Source organism: Leptopilina heterotoma, unplaced genomic scaffold, assembly GCF_015476425.1.
Source record: "Leptopilina heterotoma isolate Lh14 unplaced genomic scaffold, ASM1547642v1 Lhet_114, whole genome shotgun sequence".
NCBI lineage: Eukaryota > Metazoa > Arthropoda > Insecta > Hymenoptera > Figitidae > Leptopilina > Leptopilina heterotoma.
In genome coordinates this window covers 2,908,571-2,926,466 of record NW_025110833.1, presented here as the reverse complement: position 1 = coordinate 2,926,466, position 17,896 = coordinate 2,908,571, and the positions used below count along the sequence as shown (strand labels likewise).

The window sequence follows — 17,896 nt, the reverse complement described above, 5'->3', positions numbered from 1 at the left end:
TGTATATATGCTGATTTACCGAATGCAAATGGTACAGATTGGATAATTTTATAATGTTAGGCTATAAATGGGCGTTTTTTTTAATGTTGTCACTATTGTCACAATTTTTACCCTTTTTTTCTTCACCAGGAGGAGAAATTTTACAAAAATTCAAAACATATTTTGCACTTTTTAAAAAAAATTTTTCTGTTCTTTTTCAATACTCCTTTTTCGAAATAAGCAAAAAGTGGCGATATTTTATTTTCTTCAACTTTAGAACGCTTTCAAGTTTTCAAAATTCCGACAAGTTGAATTAACTTCTTTTATTAGTATTACTATAAATCAGTTTTGTTGATGTAAACACTGAAAAAGCCCTATTCTAAATTTTTAAAAAATCTTGGCTCCTTTTTAAGAATATTTTCCATGTATTTTATCAATGCTGCCAAATTGGAAGGTTTTTCTTCAAATCTGAAGAAAATTAGAGCAATCTGCGATATTTGAAGAATTTAAAGAAATATTGTAAAAACTTGAAGATTTTATGAAAATTTTGCTACTCTCTAAATTTGAATTAGTAAAAATGTTTACTAATTCGAATAAGTGACTGAGTTTTTGCTTTTGAATTAGTCAATTTTACTAATAAATAGTAATTTCTACTAAATTTTTAGTAAAATTTACTAATTCAAAAACAAAAAGTCAGTCACTAATTCGAATTAGTAAACATTTTTACTAATTCAAATTTAGAGAGTAAGGCTGTGTATATATCAAGGTATGAAAATATTTATAAACATTTAAATTTATATTAAAACAAACAATTTTTGTTCTTTACATTCTTACGATTATAATAATAAATGTAATAATTATTAATTAGTACAGTAAACATAAATTATAATTACATAATCTTTTTAGCAAGAATTAAATTATTTAAAAAAATTTTTAATAAAATTCTTGGTAAGAATTGTTATTTTCAAAATTTTTAATAAAATATTCTTAGCAAGATTTAAGATCTTTACAAAAATATTAGAATTTTCCACAAGAATTCAATTATTTTCAAATATTTTAATAAAATTGTTCGAATGAAATCGATTATTTTCATAAATAATAAAATACTTTTTAGGAATTCAATTATTTTTGAAAATTTTAATAAAATTCTGAGAAAAATTCAATTATTTTCATAAATAATAAAATTCTTCTCAGGAACTTAATTATTTTTGAAAATTTTAATAAAATTCTTCCCAAGTATTCAATTATTTATATAAATAATTCTTCGAAAGAATTCAATTATGTCGATAAATAATAAAATTATTCCCAAAAATTGAATTATTATGAGTCATTTTAATAAAATTTTTTGCAAAATTCAATTATTTTCATAAATAACAATATTCATCACAAGAATTCAATTATTTTTAAGAGTAAGAAATTTCTTCTTAGAAATTAAATTATTTTAAGAAATAAAATTTCATAAGATTCAATTATTTAAAAAAAAATTTTTAATAACATTCTTGTTAAAAATTAAATTATTTTCAATAATTTTAATAAAATTCTTTGGAAGAATTTGATTCTTTTTATAAATAATAATATTTTTTGCGAGAATTCAATTATTTTCAATTCAAATTTTACTTAAATTTTCTCGAAAGAATTCAATTATTTAAAAAATTTTTTGATAAAATTCTTCAAATGACTTTAATTATTTTCAAATTTTTGTATAAAAACTTTGGAAGAATTTAGTAATTTTTAGTGCATTTATTTTTGAAATTCAAAATATTGAAAAACAAAATTTATTAAAAAAAAGTTGAGAAACAAAGAAAAACTAACTTCAAACTGCGAACAGATTCAAACACAACAATAATAATTTATTTCTTTAAAATTGTTTGTGAAATTTAATTTCATTTAGGTATCATATTTTAGAAAAAATTTCATCCAAAATATGAAGAAATTTTTTTCACTAAGTTTAAAGTTTTCTGAAGATAAATAAGAAAAGTTTGAAGATTTGCCGTTTTAATCATCTGCCAACCCTGTATTTTATTCTTAAAATTATTACATAATACCTATTCCTTTATTAAATAAGAAACAATTCTAAAATTCAAAAATATTCTTATTTTAAGAAACTGTTTCCTATTTTAATAATGTTATATTCTAACTTTAAGAATAAAATACATGGAAAATATGCTTAAATAGGAGCTAAAATTATATTCTTTTTATAGAATATCGTTTTTTCCGTGAATAAAAATTTGGTTCAATATCAAATTTCTTGTTTTCTTTTTAATGATAAAAGTATATTCAACCATCATTTTCAAAGCAAAAAAATTTTAACTCTGAAAAATAAAATACTTATCTGAAAACTAAAAATACACCTCGTATTTCAAAAATACAACGAATGGATTATTATTAAATTTTTTCACCCCATTTTTTACTGTTTTAAATGTTAAAATAAAAATTGGGAATAAATGTGAAATATTTGAATTTCTTGTTCTTTTTTTCCCCACTAGATTTGTGCTATTTTCATCCCCCTTGATATATATATAGTATATATGTATATATATATATATATATATATATATATATATATATATATATATATATATATGTATATATTGCTTTTATCTTTTTTCGGTTTAGGAATAAAAGGGGATCGGTTGACAGTTGACAGTTTTCACGCGACTGTTCAAAAGGTTTAGCGTATATATGCCCGAACGGAACGCTCTCGGTGTACACATTAAAAGCCTAGGATTGAAAATGCTGGGTAACTCGCCGATGTGTGTAAAAATAAAAGAGAACGAGCACTGTTATGAAAGCATCGGGCAATTAGTTGTCTGCCAATATATAGCATTCTACAAAGCTGTTGAACAATATTACTCGCATGTATAGCCCAACAATATACCAAACAACTCACTGTTTCATATTACTTTTAATACCAAAACATTTTACATGTATCGTTCTATTTTTATAAAGTTTCTTTTTCTCTGTTTTGTTGCATTTCAAAAAAAAAGAGTTTATTAATCGACAGACGAAAAAAGTTAAAAATAATTTTTTTAAGAGATTTTTTTTCTTCTGCATCAAATAATTAAAATTGTTTTTTATATGCTGTTATTTATTTATCGCTTTTCGTTATTATTGCTAATAATTATTATTTTATTATTTATCGAAATTTTTAGTTGTTTTAGCAAAGACTCTCGATATTCTAGGGAAAGCTTTGCCTATTAGAGCAGAGGTTCTAATAGACAAAGCTCTTTTTTCCGGTGATTGAGTTAAATTCTAAAATTTTGAGTTATTAAATTTTTTTGATTTTCTATTTAATTTTCTCAAGTTTTTAATGTAATTTTAAGTTAATAATTAATAAATTGTAATACATAATTTTTGTATAAATAATCCCTTTGGAGTTAGGAGGGTAAAAAAATGAGAATTTTTAAGCATTGCTACCAACATAAGCGCCGCAGGCCGTCGCAAGATTCAAGTAGCGCTCATATAGCCACGGGGATTCCCCGTCGCCTGCTGCCACGCATTTCCATTTTACACCCCAGGATGGCAAGCTCTCCACGTCCTTTTAGCAAAGAGTGCTTTTACTATAATTCTCTTCATTATGATGCATTACGGGATATACAAAATCACTCTTGCTTACGTGCTCCGAATAAAAATAAAGCTCGAAAAATGACCAAAGAGCACTGCCTCTTTGTGGTCTTTCTCTTTGAGTATGTCAACTTTTTTTTGTCTTCTTCTTTTCCTCGCTCTTTTTACAGAGACAATAAAAAGAAAAGAGTATTCCTGAATGGAAGATTTTCAGTTGATTACCGTGAATGAATTTTTTTATATAATAATATTTGTACACTCAGGGAAAAATTATTTATTTTGTTATGCAAACATCCTTTTGTTATATCTTTGTCTTAGACAAAAATTTATTTTTAATTAAAGAATCCGACTTTACGAAAAATTTGATTTAAATAAAATAAACGTTTAATAAATTTCACCCTCGAGAAGAGAAAATTTACCTGAAGGAAACTTTTGGTTGAACCAAAATTGTTTGGTTTGGTTAAACAAATAGTTAAACAACAATGCATTTTTTATTCAACAAAAATTTTCATTTATTTTCATTTCAAATAAACTTTTTCTTTCCGAGTGTATAAACACGTATAATATTTTGACACAAGTTTGCGATTTTATCTCGAGCATCAAAAATAATCTCGCGCATGACACTATATATTATGGTATCAGATCTCGTATATGAGCAAGATGACAAACTCTGATTGCCAACATGAATAATGCTTCTAATGCACTTTACGCATTAATGGAATCGATATTCCAATTATTTGACGTAAGTTACAAACATAAATTATTATCAATATAACTTCGACAAACGTTCAAGTTTATAAATCGCTTTCCTCGCATATTTTAATCTCCATATATGCGCGCACTTAAAATCAATTTTTCCCTTATTTCATTTATTCGTAATCTCCAAATCTCTCTGAATACGAGAAAATTCACTTAACGTATATACGAAAAAAAAAGACTTTCATAATAAAATTTCCACTCTAAAAAAGAACAATGATTCCAAAAAGATTTCACCATAAAATTCTAAATATAGAATTGAAAAATAAATTAAAACTTTGAAAAAATATATTTATATATTTAGTAGTTAATTAGCAGATTAAGTATAGCTATCTATACTTTATTAGAAGATCTCAACTGATTTATAAATTTAGAGAGTGAATTGCATGGAAAATCTTAAAATAGGAGGCAAAATATATATATATTCTTACAAATTGAATTTAGAATAATATTTTTTCAGTGATGTACGTGCCTCTATTTTTTACCCGGAAGACTTATTTTGATTTACAGAGGTAGATAACAAAACTTTAGCAGAATCTGAGAGATACACTACAAAAAAGATATATTTGACTCAGAGTTTACTCAACTTTTTATTTCCTTCAAATGAATTTTACTTGATTCGAAAAAAACTCTTATTTGTCTCGAATAAAATTTTTACTTAAAAATAAATATAGTTTACTGAGACAAATTCACTTTTATTTAACTCAAATAAATTATATTTGATTGAAATAAAATTTTTCTCAGAGTGTAATCATAATAAATACTATAATATAAATAATAAAAATTTCGATAATAAAGTAAAATTTGTAGGTTCACTTACAGGAAAAAATTAAATTTGAAACAAATTCTCTATTTTGTTGTATAAACCTATTTGACTTTAAGGCGCAAAAAAAAAAAACTTTAGTCGAATAAAAATAAAAAAGAGTCGAAAAAGTCGTACATTTAATTCAATGTTGTCACAAAATTTTATTTTGTATTTCCCTGACCTTTCACTGATTCAAAACTTGAATAATTTTGTCAAATAGATATTTATACACTTCTTATTTGTTTTTTCATCAAAAGAATTCACAGAAAAAAGTGAGTGTTATTTTAACACTGAATTCGGTGTTAAAAGTGTCTGCATCAAACTTTAGCTCGGAAGTGTTATTTTAACACCGAAAATAAGGTAAATTTTCTATTATAGAAAATTTATCCTCACTAAAATTACCCTACCAAAATTTACCCGCATCAAAAACAACACTCGCTTTTCTCTGTGTTAAGAAAAACATGAAATTTAATAATTTCTAAAAATTACAACTAAATCCCTTCTAAAATTCAATTATTTTTTACAATTTTTAATTAAACTTCATCTCTAAATCAATTATTCTTAATAATTTTCCGAAAATTCTTGAAAAATTCAATTATTTAAATACAAAAATTCAATTATTTGTAATAACTGTAACTGTCCATGTCTTCTGGACTTACCTTAATAGTTATAAATGTAAAATATTTTTAAAAAATTATAATAAAGAAATTCTGAAAATTAATCTTTGAAAAATATTTTTAAATAATTCTTGAAAGACAATAGTTTTTTCAATTATATATAATTAAAAAATGTTTAAACAATTAAATTTTGGTAAAATCTTTTTAAAATGATTGAATTTTGAAAACATATAAAAGAAATAATTAATTTTCTTTTGAAAGAATTTTAATTAAAAATTTTTAACACGATTCTTTTCTTCAAAATATTAAAAATGATTTTTAAAAAATTGTTATTTTATTATTTCTTGTATTTCTTTGAATTTTCGAAAATATGTAATTAAAAATATATTTAAAATAATTGAAGTTTAAAAAATTGGAATGAATGCAATTATTTTCAAAATTTCCAATTAAAATTCTTCAAAAGTTGATTTTCACAAATTGTAATAAAAATTTATAAAATACATACAAAAAAAAATTATTTTCAATTAAATTCTGCAAAATAGTAAGAAAGAATTTCTGAAAATTAATCTTTTAAAAATATTTTAAAATAATTCTTTTGAAAAATAATAGTTTTCAATTATATACAATTTAAAAATTTTCATACAATTAAATTTTGCTAAAATCTTGAATTTTGAAAAAATATAAAATAAAATAATTAATTTTTTTTTTATAGAATTTTAATTTCCAATTAAAATTTTCAAAAATTGTAATAAAATACATAAAAAAAAATAATTTTCCAATTATATTTTACAAAATTTCAATTCTACATGGAAAGAGAATATATATTAAATTTTGTAAAAGTATTTTACAATTTGGGAAGAATGATCAACAAATCTAAATTCTGATATAAAAAGAATACTAAACTTTAAAAAAAATTTTTATATGTAAAGTTGTATTAAAATTTGCAGAATAATCATCAATTCTAATAAATTAAAAATTTATTTAAACTGAATGAATATTTATTTGGTTTAAATGAATAAATTTTACTCTCGAAGAAAGAATTTGTTCACCTGATAAGGAAATATTTAGTTGAACCAAACTATTAAATAATTTTCTTTTTTGAATTTCGCGCCAATAGTTCATCAAATTGCCGCCTAGATGGCATAAAAGTTCTCTCACAAACGAAATTAAGTTACTAGAAAAATTCTACTCTTTATTTATTTTACTTTCTTCGCGTAGTAATAAAGTAAGATCATTAAAACAAATGGTAAATAAGAATAAATAAAAAATAAATAAACTTATGAACATGTATAGAATTATTCTAGAAAAATTCCGATAGAATCTTCCGAATGGGAAAGTATATTTTACTGCTAAAATATATAAATGAAATATGTATATATATGAAATATGTCCGCGATGAAATTTCTTTTCCGTTTTCTTATTTATGACGATGATAATAATTAACTTGGAACTTTGATCAGAAACTAATTCCTCTCGTGATACGGAAATGAATTGACAATGAGAATGTTGACTGGATGGAGCTAAAAGAAGCTGTAGAATTTCAACTGAGGAATGAGAAAGAAAGCATACAGGAGAGCGAGTAAAAAAGCGCTCAGCGCCGCAGTTTATTTCGGTCGGGTTAATTAGTGTTGCCTCGCGAGGTTTACGGTTGACATTTCGCTGGTGCGTTCGTTTCGTTTCGTTTCGTCGTTCCTCGTTGGGGATATAAGAGGGAACGAGAGGAATGGAAGCAAGAGGACCAGAAAGTGTACCTGGTGCTTGTATATATACGAGTGCCATAGGCTTTTTATGGCGACAAACATTTTTTTTAACGATCTTCTAAAAGGAAGAGAAAAATAATCACAATATCCATCAAAAATTGTCATCACAACTATTATACAGAACTCAGGAAAATTCCAAAAAAAGAAATTTATCCCTGACTTTGAATATATATAGTTCAAAATTCTTTCTTGCAAACTCTTCAAATTCACTCTTCAATCATTATTTTTTCTATCCAGAGATTTTAATGTTCTTAATTTTGTACTTTGCGCGACTAATGCGGTTTATAAGAATTATTTACTTTTGGGTAAATTTGTCATTTGTTTACTTTCAACGAAAAAGGAAAAAAAAGACTCAAAAAGGAGAGAAGAAAAAAAATCCCTTCGCTTCTATGGTCATAGAAGCTTTTTTGAAATGTTTCCCTTTTTTTTATTAACCTCGGCTATGGCTTATACGAAGCAGCAGAACAAAATTTTGAAAGGAAAATGAATGATACATCTTCAAAACAATGGCAATAAACCAGAGAAAAAACAAGAGAGTGACATAAAATTCGCTGAGTGAAATCAGGAAATCGTAAATCCCTAGCTGTATATATAGGAAAAAAGGAAAAGCGCATTCTAAAATTTATCCTCTCTAGTCTGGAGCAATTGATAATCATGATATGATATAATGCCGCAATTAGGCATAATTTATATTAGGACCTTACTACCCGTTATTTGTTGTCCTTTGGATGAATTATGGGACCTATAATATAGCCTATCTCGTGCTAATGGAATATTAACACATGCCAGAAATTATGCAGAATTTACAGGTTTCTTGAGGAAGAACATTGTATAATGTTCACTTACATTTTAATAAAGTAGTTAGCATTGAACGTATTTCACTAGCTAGATCGTGTCTATTAAGATCAGCTACCGTGAGAAACTTTCTTTCCTTTTTGTATATTATACATATATATATAAAGAAAAAAAACTGTTTCAATGGAAATTTATTAATATACGGTAATTATCTATATTATGCTTTTAGACAAAACGAAATTTATTTACACACAAAACGGAATCTGTTTGGAGGAAACAAAATTTATTATATAATACAAAATGTATTTATGGAATAACCTACAAAATCTGAATAGAGGTATTTTAATACAATATTAACAATGTAAAATCATTTATTGTCTAATCATTTATTAGCATAATTATTTTAGTTACATTGAAATGCGTTCGATGCTGTTATATTAAAATCCAAGTGAACATTCCTTTTTAAAAAGAAATCTTACGTTGACCACACTTTTGCCAAAAAGTTGGGAACCATTTTTTGCAACTGAAGATTATGATTTTATTTCCTGAAATTGAGTTCAAAAATGCGGAAATAATTTTGCTTTCTGTGTACACAAAACGCAGTTATTATTGTTTATAAAAGGCAAGACAAGAACATCATTCTATAAAATAAATAGAGTTTAGACATTTTCATTGGCAGCAATCCTTCATATTATTAATAATTCATTTTTTATCAATCTCCCAGCATAGATTCTCGTATACGAAATGAAAATATTAATTGGACTGTCAAAAAATTCAAAAGTCATTCAAGTGATGGTTAAAGAAAAATCGTTCATGTTTTCCCACCTGGGGAGAAGGAATAATATATATCGGTGCTATCGTTTACTGGAGAGAAAAGAGAGAGAGAGTGAGAGAGAAAGGACGTTGGATTTTTTTTTAGTGGCGTAACACGCTGGGCAAATGTAATGTCCTCCGTCGTTGATGGCTACAAGACCGAAATGCCTCAGCTATCTACTTTGCAATTAATCATCACGCGGAATAATAACGGTTGTCGCGCATTTTGTCGCGGCTTTATAATATATGTTATATACTCGCACAGTGTACGTCGCACGCTTTCATTCTGTTCAATGAGTTTGCAGATGAGGTCCGTTATATGAGACTCTCTGTGTAATGCAAAATGATAGTAATCGTCTGACCGAATATATAATCGCATGCCTAGCAAATCAATACTCGCATTACGTATGTCGCATGTACACGATAGTGTCGATACATAAACAATGTCGCTGTAAATTTATCGAAACTTTCTTGTCTATTCTTAAATATCTAATTATCTGTACTTTTTTTGCCCTTACGTGAAAATTGAGACAACAAAATAATCAAAATAGTGTTGCATGGCAAGACTTTTGATTCGTTTTTTATCTCAATTTTGATATCCTTAGAAAAACTCAGTGTTATCTCTAAATTTTACAATGGAAATTAGATCAAATGATTAATTTCAACTGTTTTTGATAATTGAATCTCTTTAATTAGATGTGTGACACGCTCTCTTAAGGGGCCATCAGGGTTGCCACGCTATTGCTCATTTCAAATTCCCTGACTTTTTCAGGTTTTCCAGGTTAACAAAAGGAATTTTTGCAGGTTTTTAAAACTACATTTATATTTGACAAAATTAATTAATTTCAATAAATTTTTACAAATACAACTTTCATATAATACTGTATTCCGCATTGTTATATTTAACTTTTTTAAATAAATATTTAATCACTATAACTTTTCCATAAGAATTAAGATTTTCAAAAGATTCAAAATCAAACCTTTTTGAAATTAAACAACTTATCAAAAATTGTTATAAAACCAGTTATTGTTATTGTTATTGTTATTGCTCCGAATCGAAGACTCGGAGTGATCGATTTCTTCATGTTTTATAATAATTAAAGATGATCGAGTAATAAAATCATTATTTTGTATAACAAGAATATTGTTACTCTAACTTATTCAAAATTACTTTCATCACTTCAATTTAATTACTGTTTTCCAGAATTCTTAACTGAAATTCTTCTTTAAATTAATTATTCATTCATTTTTAATAATTTTTGAAAAATTTATTTGAAAATTTTCAAATCCATTTGTTTACAATTCAATTTTACGAAATTTCGTCGTTTAATCGGAAATTCTTCAATCAAATATATATTAGAAAATAAAAACTTCAAAATAATTTTTAAAAAAATTCAATTAAACTTTTTCAAAAAAATGAAATCTACACAATTTTTAGTTAAAAGTATGAAAAATTAAAACATTCAAAGATTATAATTTGAAACCTTTTCAAAATTCAATTATTTTTAAAAATGCACGTTTATAATACTTTCTCTCTAAATTTAAATTTGTAAAATAAAAATATTTACTAATAGGAATTAGTGACTGACTTTTTGCTTTTGAATTATAGTAAACTTTAATATTAAAATTAGTAGAAACGACAATTTATTAATAAAATCTGCTAATTAAAAAGCAAAAAGTCAATCACTAATTCAAATTAGAAAACATTTTTACTAATTCAAATTTAGAATTTAATATTCAATTATTATTTAAAATTTTAACTAAAATTCATATTTAAATCAATTTTTATTAGAAAATTCTACGAGAATTCAATTATTTGAATACAAAAATAAATAATTTATTGAAGAATTAAATGTTTTTTAAAATTGAACTCTCATAAAGAATTTTATTAACAAATTTTTAAATATGTAATTAACATTTTTTTGACGATTTTCAATAAAATTTTAAAGAATAATTTCATTTTTCGAGAAAATAGATTTAAATTGTATTAAAAATAATTGTTACTCTGTAAAAAATTTGATTGAATTGAGAAAAGTTTATGAAAATAATTGAAATTTTTTCAAGAATTTAATTTTAATTAAATTTGAAAATAATTGAATTTTGGAGAAAAATTTTATTATTTATAAAAGAAAATTGGAATTTTAAAGAGAATTTTTTTTAAACTTTTGACTATAATTGAATTTCTGCGAAGAATTTTATTACTTTTGAAAATAATTGAATTCTTGAGACGAATTTTAATAATATTCCTTTTTAAATAATTGAATTCTTTTCTGAAATTTTATTGCAATAGTAGATATTGAAAATAATTGAATTTTGATAAATTATTGAAATGAATTAAATTTCTACGAACAATTTTATTAAAATTATTTGGAAAAAAAATTAAATTCTTAAAAAGAATTGTATTAAAATTTTTGGAAATAATTTAATTCTTTCAAGAAATTTAATAAAAAAATGTATTGATAATAATTATAATGCTCTAATAAACAAATAATATTGAAATTTTTTTAAATAATTAAATTTCTTTGATGAATTTGAATAGAATTTTTAAGAATACTTACAGTTTTCGAGAAATTCCGTTAAAATTGTATTAAAAATACAAATTAAAATTCTGCGATGAGTTTTTTATGAAAATTTTTGTAAACCTATAAAGTTTTTTATTATTCATGAAAATAATTGAATCTCTGTAAAAATTTGAAATCGGTTTTTTGCTTCTTAGGTGCTTTTCTTCGCGACGCGTCACAACTCTTTTAAAATTGAATTAATTTTGAATAATTTCAATGGAAAGAGGAAATTTAAAATTCTAGAGGTTCCTTTCATCATGAAAATTAATTAATATAAAAAATGATGAATTAACTCTCTTAATATAAATTAGCAGATTACTATATTTTCAAAGTGAATTTTGCAACGACTGAAGTAAATTTTTGAAAAAGTTAAAAAAAGGAACTTCGAACGAAGCAAAATTCACTTTGAAAATGGTAAAAGTTTTTTTACTACAAAAATAGTAAAAATGGCTAAAAATATGCAGAAGTTTTTTATAAAACTTTTTATTCCACTTAACAAAACTGTTAAATTAACATGTTTTATTTGTAAAGATAAAACAATTTTTTTATTGATTCAAACAAAAGTCTAGTTCAATTTAATAATTAAATCTCATTTGATTACCCGAAGGAAAATTTCTATTTAAAGTTTTCTGTTGCCTTTAGTCATAGTTTTAGTTTTTTATTAGTTTTTCGTTCACCTAAAGAAAGTTGAATTAGTAAAACGTACCATATAACCCGGGAGTGTGCGACTGGGTCACTCGGTTTACGCAGAAAATCGTAAATCACTTTTGAAAGGTTCAGGTTGAGTTTTGGGTCTTATTCCTGTCAGATGAGTTGAGATAAACCAAAGATGGTAGGAGGATAGATAAACTAGAAAAGGACCCTATGGGGGATTATGTCCAGGTTACGTACGTCATTCTTGTGTCTTCACTTGTCTTCACTATTCCTGTGATCCGTCTGGGAATTCAAAGAACTGCTGGAACTTCCAAGTCCAGTGGCCCACTAACTAGTTTTCTAGACAAGTAACCTTGAATAGGATGATCTTCACGGATAGATGCTAATATGACATGAAATTGTTGCTCATCCTTTTAAAATATCTTGTGGAAGAAAACATCCGATAATCAATTCTAATTCTTGTATTATTCTTTCGCAGGTATGTTGTTTTAAAATTAACGTACAATTATTTTTAAATAATACGTGCATTTAAAATTTAAATTTAGATAACTTTATTTTATTGATAAATATTCAGTTCTGTTATTTAATGTCTAATAACTAATGTATGCAATTTGTTATTTAAAAAATTTAAACAAATTAATAGGACTGTTAACTTAAAAGTATCAAATTGCAACGAATTGATACCAAAAATGTGGATCATAAAAAATTGATCCAAAGTTTATAGGCATCAATTTGATTTAGAATCAATTTAATACTTTCTAGAAAACAGTGCGAAAAATTGGTTCGAATTTAGAGAATTTGTTACTTTTAATTTTTATACAAATTGAAATTTTACAAAAGTATTTTTCAAATGACAAGTATTCCGCACTTATCGCGTAGGAAATAATGAACATACTCGATAATGGGGTACTAATTTTAAAATTAACCAATGGTAATTTAGTGATTGATTTCTAATACAAGGTTAATTATAAAACTCGCTCTCCTTCACATTCTACATGTTAAATTATTTTTCGCCTACCCTTTGATTTTATATATGTCTAGCGGCAGTAGTAAAACGCCATTATAGTCAGACAAAACTTTTGAATTCTATTAAAATTTTAATATCGTTGGTATTCGTCGTATAAATTTTATATGGTTAACACATCCATCTTCTCTAGTTAACCAAACATATATGGTTCGCGCAATCGTTAACGCTTCAATATATAATGAAAATTTTTTATTACTCTTTTACAGTATAAAAGAAAGATTTATTCGATCCAAATTACTTATATTACTTGCTATCGAATTGCGACTAGTTTCAAATAAATATTTTTGTGTCAAATAATTTTTTTTTTAGTAAATTACTTTAAAAATCGGAAATTATTGATTTAGTATGAAATATAAAAAAAAGTTTTTCTTCTTTCCATGGTTAGCCATACAAAACATTCAACATTTTTTTTCTATTTCTAACCAGAATGAATTTTTTAATAATATTTAATTATTTCAAAAGTTTTAATGCAATTATCTTGATAAATAACAAAATTCTTCACAAAAATTCAATTAGTTTTAGGAATTTTAAAAAAATATAATAATATTCATCAGAAGAAGTCAATTATTTCAAAAGTAATAAAATTCTTCAAAGAAATTCAATTCTTTTTTGCAAATTTTAACGAATATCTCGTCAAGAATTGAATTATCTTTATAAATAGCAATATTTTTGGCCAAAAATTCAATTATTTTCAAAACTTTTTCGTAATTTAATGATTTTCAATATACCTATTCTATTTTCATAAAATTTATCAAAAAAATTAAATATTGAAAAAAATTTTTGATACAATTCTTCGAAATCATTCAATTATTTTCATAAATAATAAAATTTCATTCAGGAATTCAATTATTTTCTCGGCAGAATTTTAAATATTTTTAATACAATTTTAAATAAATTCTGCGAAAAATGCAATTATTCTTAAAAAATTTTATTAAAACTTGCCGAAAGAATTCAAATTTAAGAAACATTCAATTATTCAATTAAATAATATAATTCGTTGTAATGATTCAATTATATTCATCAATAACTTTCAATTCGTCGCAGGAAATAATTTATTTTCAAAAATTTTTAAGTATTTTTTTATTTTCAATTTTTTTTTTCATTCTGCAAAAGAAATCAATTATCTTGATAAACAACAAAATTCTCCCCATAAAATCAATTATTCCAAGGGATTTTAATAAAATTCTTTTCCAAAATTCAATTATTTTCAAAAGTAATAAAATTCTTCGAAGAAATTCAATTATTTTTTGCAAATTTTAACGAATATCTCGTCAAGAATTGAATTATCTTTATAATTAGTAAAATTTTTCGCCAAAAATTCAATTTTTTTCAAAAATTTAAATAAAATTCTTTGCAAAATTTCAATTATTTTCAAAAGTTTTTCGTAATTCAATGATTTTCAATATTTCCCATTTTCTTAAAATTTATCAAATAATTTAATTATTGAAAAAAATGTTTGGTTTTGTTTAGAAATTCAATTATTTCCACGGCAGAATATTAAATATTTTTAATAAAATTTTAAATAAATACCTTGAAAAATGCAATTATTCATAAAAATTTTATTAAAACTTGACAAAAGAATTCAAATTTAAGAAAAATTCAATTATTCAATAAATTAATATAATTCGTTGCAATGATTTAATTATTTTCATTAATAACTTTCAATTCCTCGCAGGAAATCATTTATTTTCAAAAAATGTTTAAGTAGTTAATTCTGCAAAAAAGTTCAATTAACTTGATAAACGACAAAATTCTCCCCAAAAAATCAATTAGTTTAAGGAATTTTAATAAAATTCTTTTCCAAAATTCAATTATTTTCATGAGTATAAAAATTCATCAGAATAATTCCATTCTTTTGAAAAGTAATAAAATACTTTGCAGAAATTACTCTCTAAATCTGAATAAGTCAAAACTCTTCCACGTAAAAAAATAAGTGCACATATATACTTGAAATAAGTGAAATTCAACTTATTCAAATCATAAGTGAAATTTTACTTATTTTAAGTGTATATGCACTTATTTTTTACGTCGAAAAGTTTTGAAACATGAATAGTGCATATTTTTTTTAAATTCTCGTCAATAATTAAATTATCTTTATAAATAGTTAGCGAAATTCTTCTCAAGAATTAAATTATTGTCAAAAATGTTAATAAACTTCTTTTCAAAATTTCAATTATTTAAACGAAATTTAATAAAATTCTTCGCATGAATTTAATTATTTTCATAAATTATTATTTAAATTCTTAGCATGGATTTTTAGAAATAATTGAATTTTGAAAAGGTTTCAAAATTCAAATCTTTGGAAATCTAAATTTTTCCTACTTTTAACTAATAATTGATTTATGGAAGAATTTTAGTTAAAAATTCTAGAAAATAATAATTGAATTTAAATGATGAAAATAATTTCGAAGAAGTTAGAGTAACAATATTTTTATATCAAATAATAATTTTATCCCTGGGTTATGGTTAATTATTATAAAAACATGAAGAACTCGATTACTCCGAGTCGAAGACTCGGAGTGATTGACTTCTTCATGTTTATAATAATATTCTTATAAGTTATTAAATTTTAAACGATTTGAATATGAAATTTTTGAAAATATTAATTTGGAAAAATAATATTAATGGAATAGTAATAATGATTAAATAAAGATAAATAAAACAATTTTTTTCGAAGAATTTTATTTTAAAAAAAACTCGCAAATGGTATTAGAACATTTTTATCAGTATCTACTTATTTTTGGAGTGAATCAGAATATTCTTTAATGTCAGGGAAAAAGTTAAAATTCTCTCTGAAAATCAGGGAAAAGTTAAATTTTTGTTGCAACCCTGTATTAAAATGATTAACACGCTAAAGAAGCTAAAGATGCTGAAACATATAATTGAAACAAATTTTTGAAACTACAATTGGAAAAAAGTTGGCATTCAAGAAAATGGTATCAGATGCACAATGCAAAAGGACTTGAGAGAGGTTAAAGTGTCCCAGCAACGGGGAAAAACGGCAGATTTATTTAAGTCCCTTGCCGCCGAGTTGACAAGAGTCGACTCGCGTAAACATACTCGTTTCTCCTTGTACTCCAAGCCTGTTTGTCGAGGAGCTCACGAACACAGTGGTGGGGGAATTTTGTTGGAATCGTTTCACGCTAGTTTCCTGTGATCAAGGAGATCACAGTTAACAACCTCCACCTTCATGGGGTGGTTACAATAATAGTCACGCCCCAGTCAGGTACTCTCAGCCTTTTAGAACACAACAAACCACCTCCTGGCGCCGCCTGAAGACCATTCACTCCAATTTTCATTGGTTCCCACTCATTGGCACCGCCTCCACACCAGGAGTGGGGAAAGCCGGTTCCACAACTTGGCCACCAGAGGGGGACAATGCAAGGTGGAGTGGAGGCCGAATGAAGTGGTGTGAGTGGAGCGAAGTCAGTCGCAGACTGGAGTGCCCTGAGAAAGCAGGGGACGGACCGAACTTTATACCTAATCGTTCGTAACTATTCAAATTTTTTTCCTTTTTTTGCCTCCACTCTCTCTCTCTCTCTCTCTCCAATTGTCTGTCCGTCCTCGTAAACATTAGTGGTGTACATTTTTTTCGTAATTGTGTAATTCGTGTTTATTTGTTACCTGTGAAATTGTTTTTTTAGTACTTCCTTAACCGTCGCTCCAAAGTTTCTTTAGTTTCCAAGCCTATGGACTATTGTTTTTTTGTTTTATTTTCCCACAAAGTGTTTTTCCCCACCCCTCCAAATGGACCGCAAAATGCAAAACAATGGGAAACTGGATTATTTGTTAGAAAAATTCAGATGATATTTGTATCCTAAATGGCATTAGTCTAAATGGTTGAATTGAAGAACTGGTTTTTCACGTTCAAGTAGTTTGAAAAGTTTATATATTTATGTTCGTCCCGTAAATCCCAGACTGAGTGACAGTGACAGTGTCGTGAAGTGTGTTCAGTTTTGCGACTCTGTCGCTTAAAAAACAAGGACGCTGACTTTTGGGTGAAACTGGAGCAGAAATGTCGGCTTACACTCATTTTGGATACTCGTCATATACGACAGCCTCCCAGGTGAGAGTTTTGAAGACAACTTTCTAGGCAATTTTCTCTCACTTTCGACGTGGTTGTATTCGATAACCAAATGCTTAAAAATTCACCCGTTTTAGAAAATTTTTTTAATGGGTAATTTTAAATTAGGACCTAAATTATCGAAACCTAATTATAAACCTTAGTGTAGGCCTAATTGAAGAGTAAATTATAGAGTAAAAAGATCATTTCTGAGTATAGTATTCAGGGGTAGAGTTAGGGGTTACGTAAGTGTGCAACAAATGCACTTTCCATCAGTGAAAACTAATTTTTAGAAAGAAATCTCTTTAATAAATATTTTGAGCTACAAGTGCTGGTTTTTAACCGAAAGAAATAATAATAAACGAAAAATCGTTAGAAGAATATGTAATTTGAGAATTAGGTCTCTGTCTTTTCTTCTGAAGATTGAAATTATGCCAGAGAGATAGCATCGTTTTCGATTCGTAATAGAAGTTGGGGTATTCTGTTTTGTAGTTATCTAAAG

General features: G+C 25.3%; 1 protein-coding gene across 4 annotated transcripts in view; it reads left to right on the top strand.

Annotated features, from left to right (window-relative positions):
- LOC122507430 (homeobox protein araucan-like) overlaps window positions 1-17,896 on the top strand; it is a 118,761-nt gene that overhangs the window by 38,882 nt on the left and 61,983 nt on the right. For 2 of the 4 annotated variants that reach the window (XM_043620161.1, XM_043620153.1), the window contains exon 1: window positions 16,767-17,397. The exons of the other annotated variants lie outside the window; for them this stretch is intronic. In XM_043620161.1, coding sequence (XP_043476096.1) covers window positions 17,347-17,397 — 51 coding nt within the window. In that variant the 5' untranslated portion in view covers window positions 16,767-17,346. Of the gene's footprint in view, window positions 1-16,766; window positions 17,398-17,896 lie in introns of those variants that run through there. 4 annotated transcript variants of the gene reach the window in all.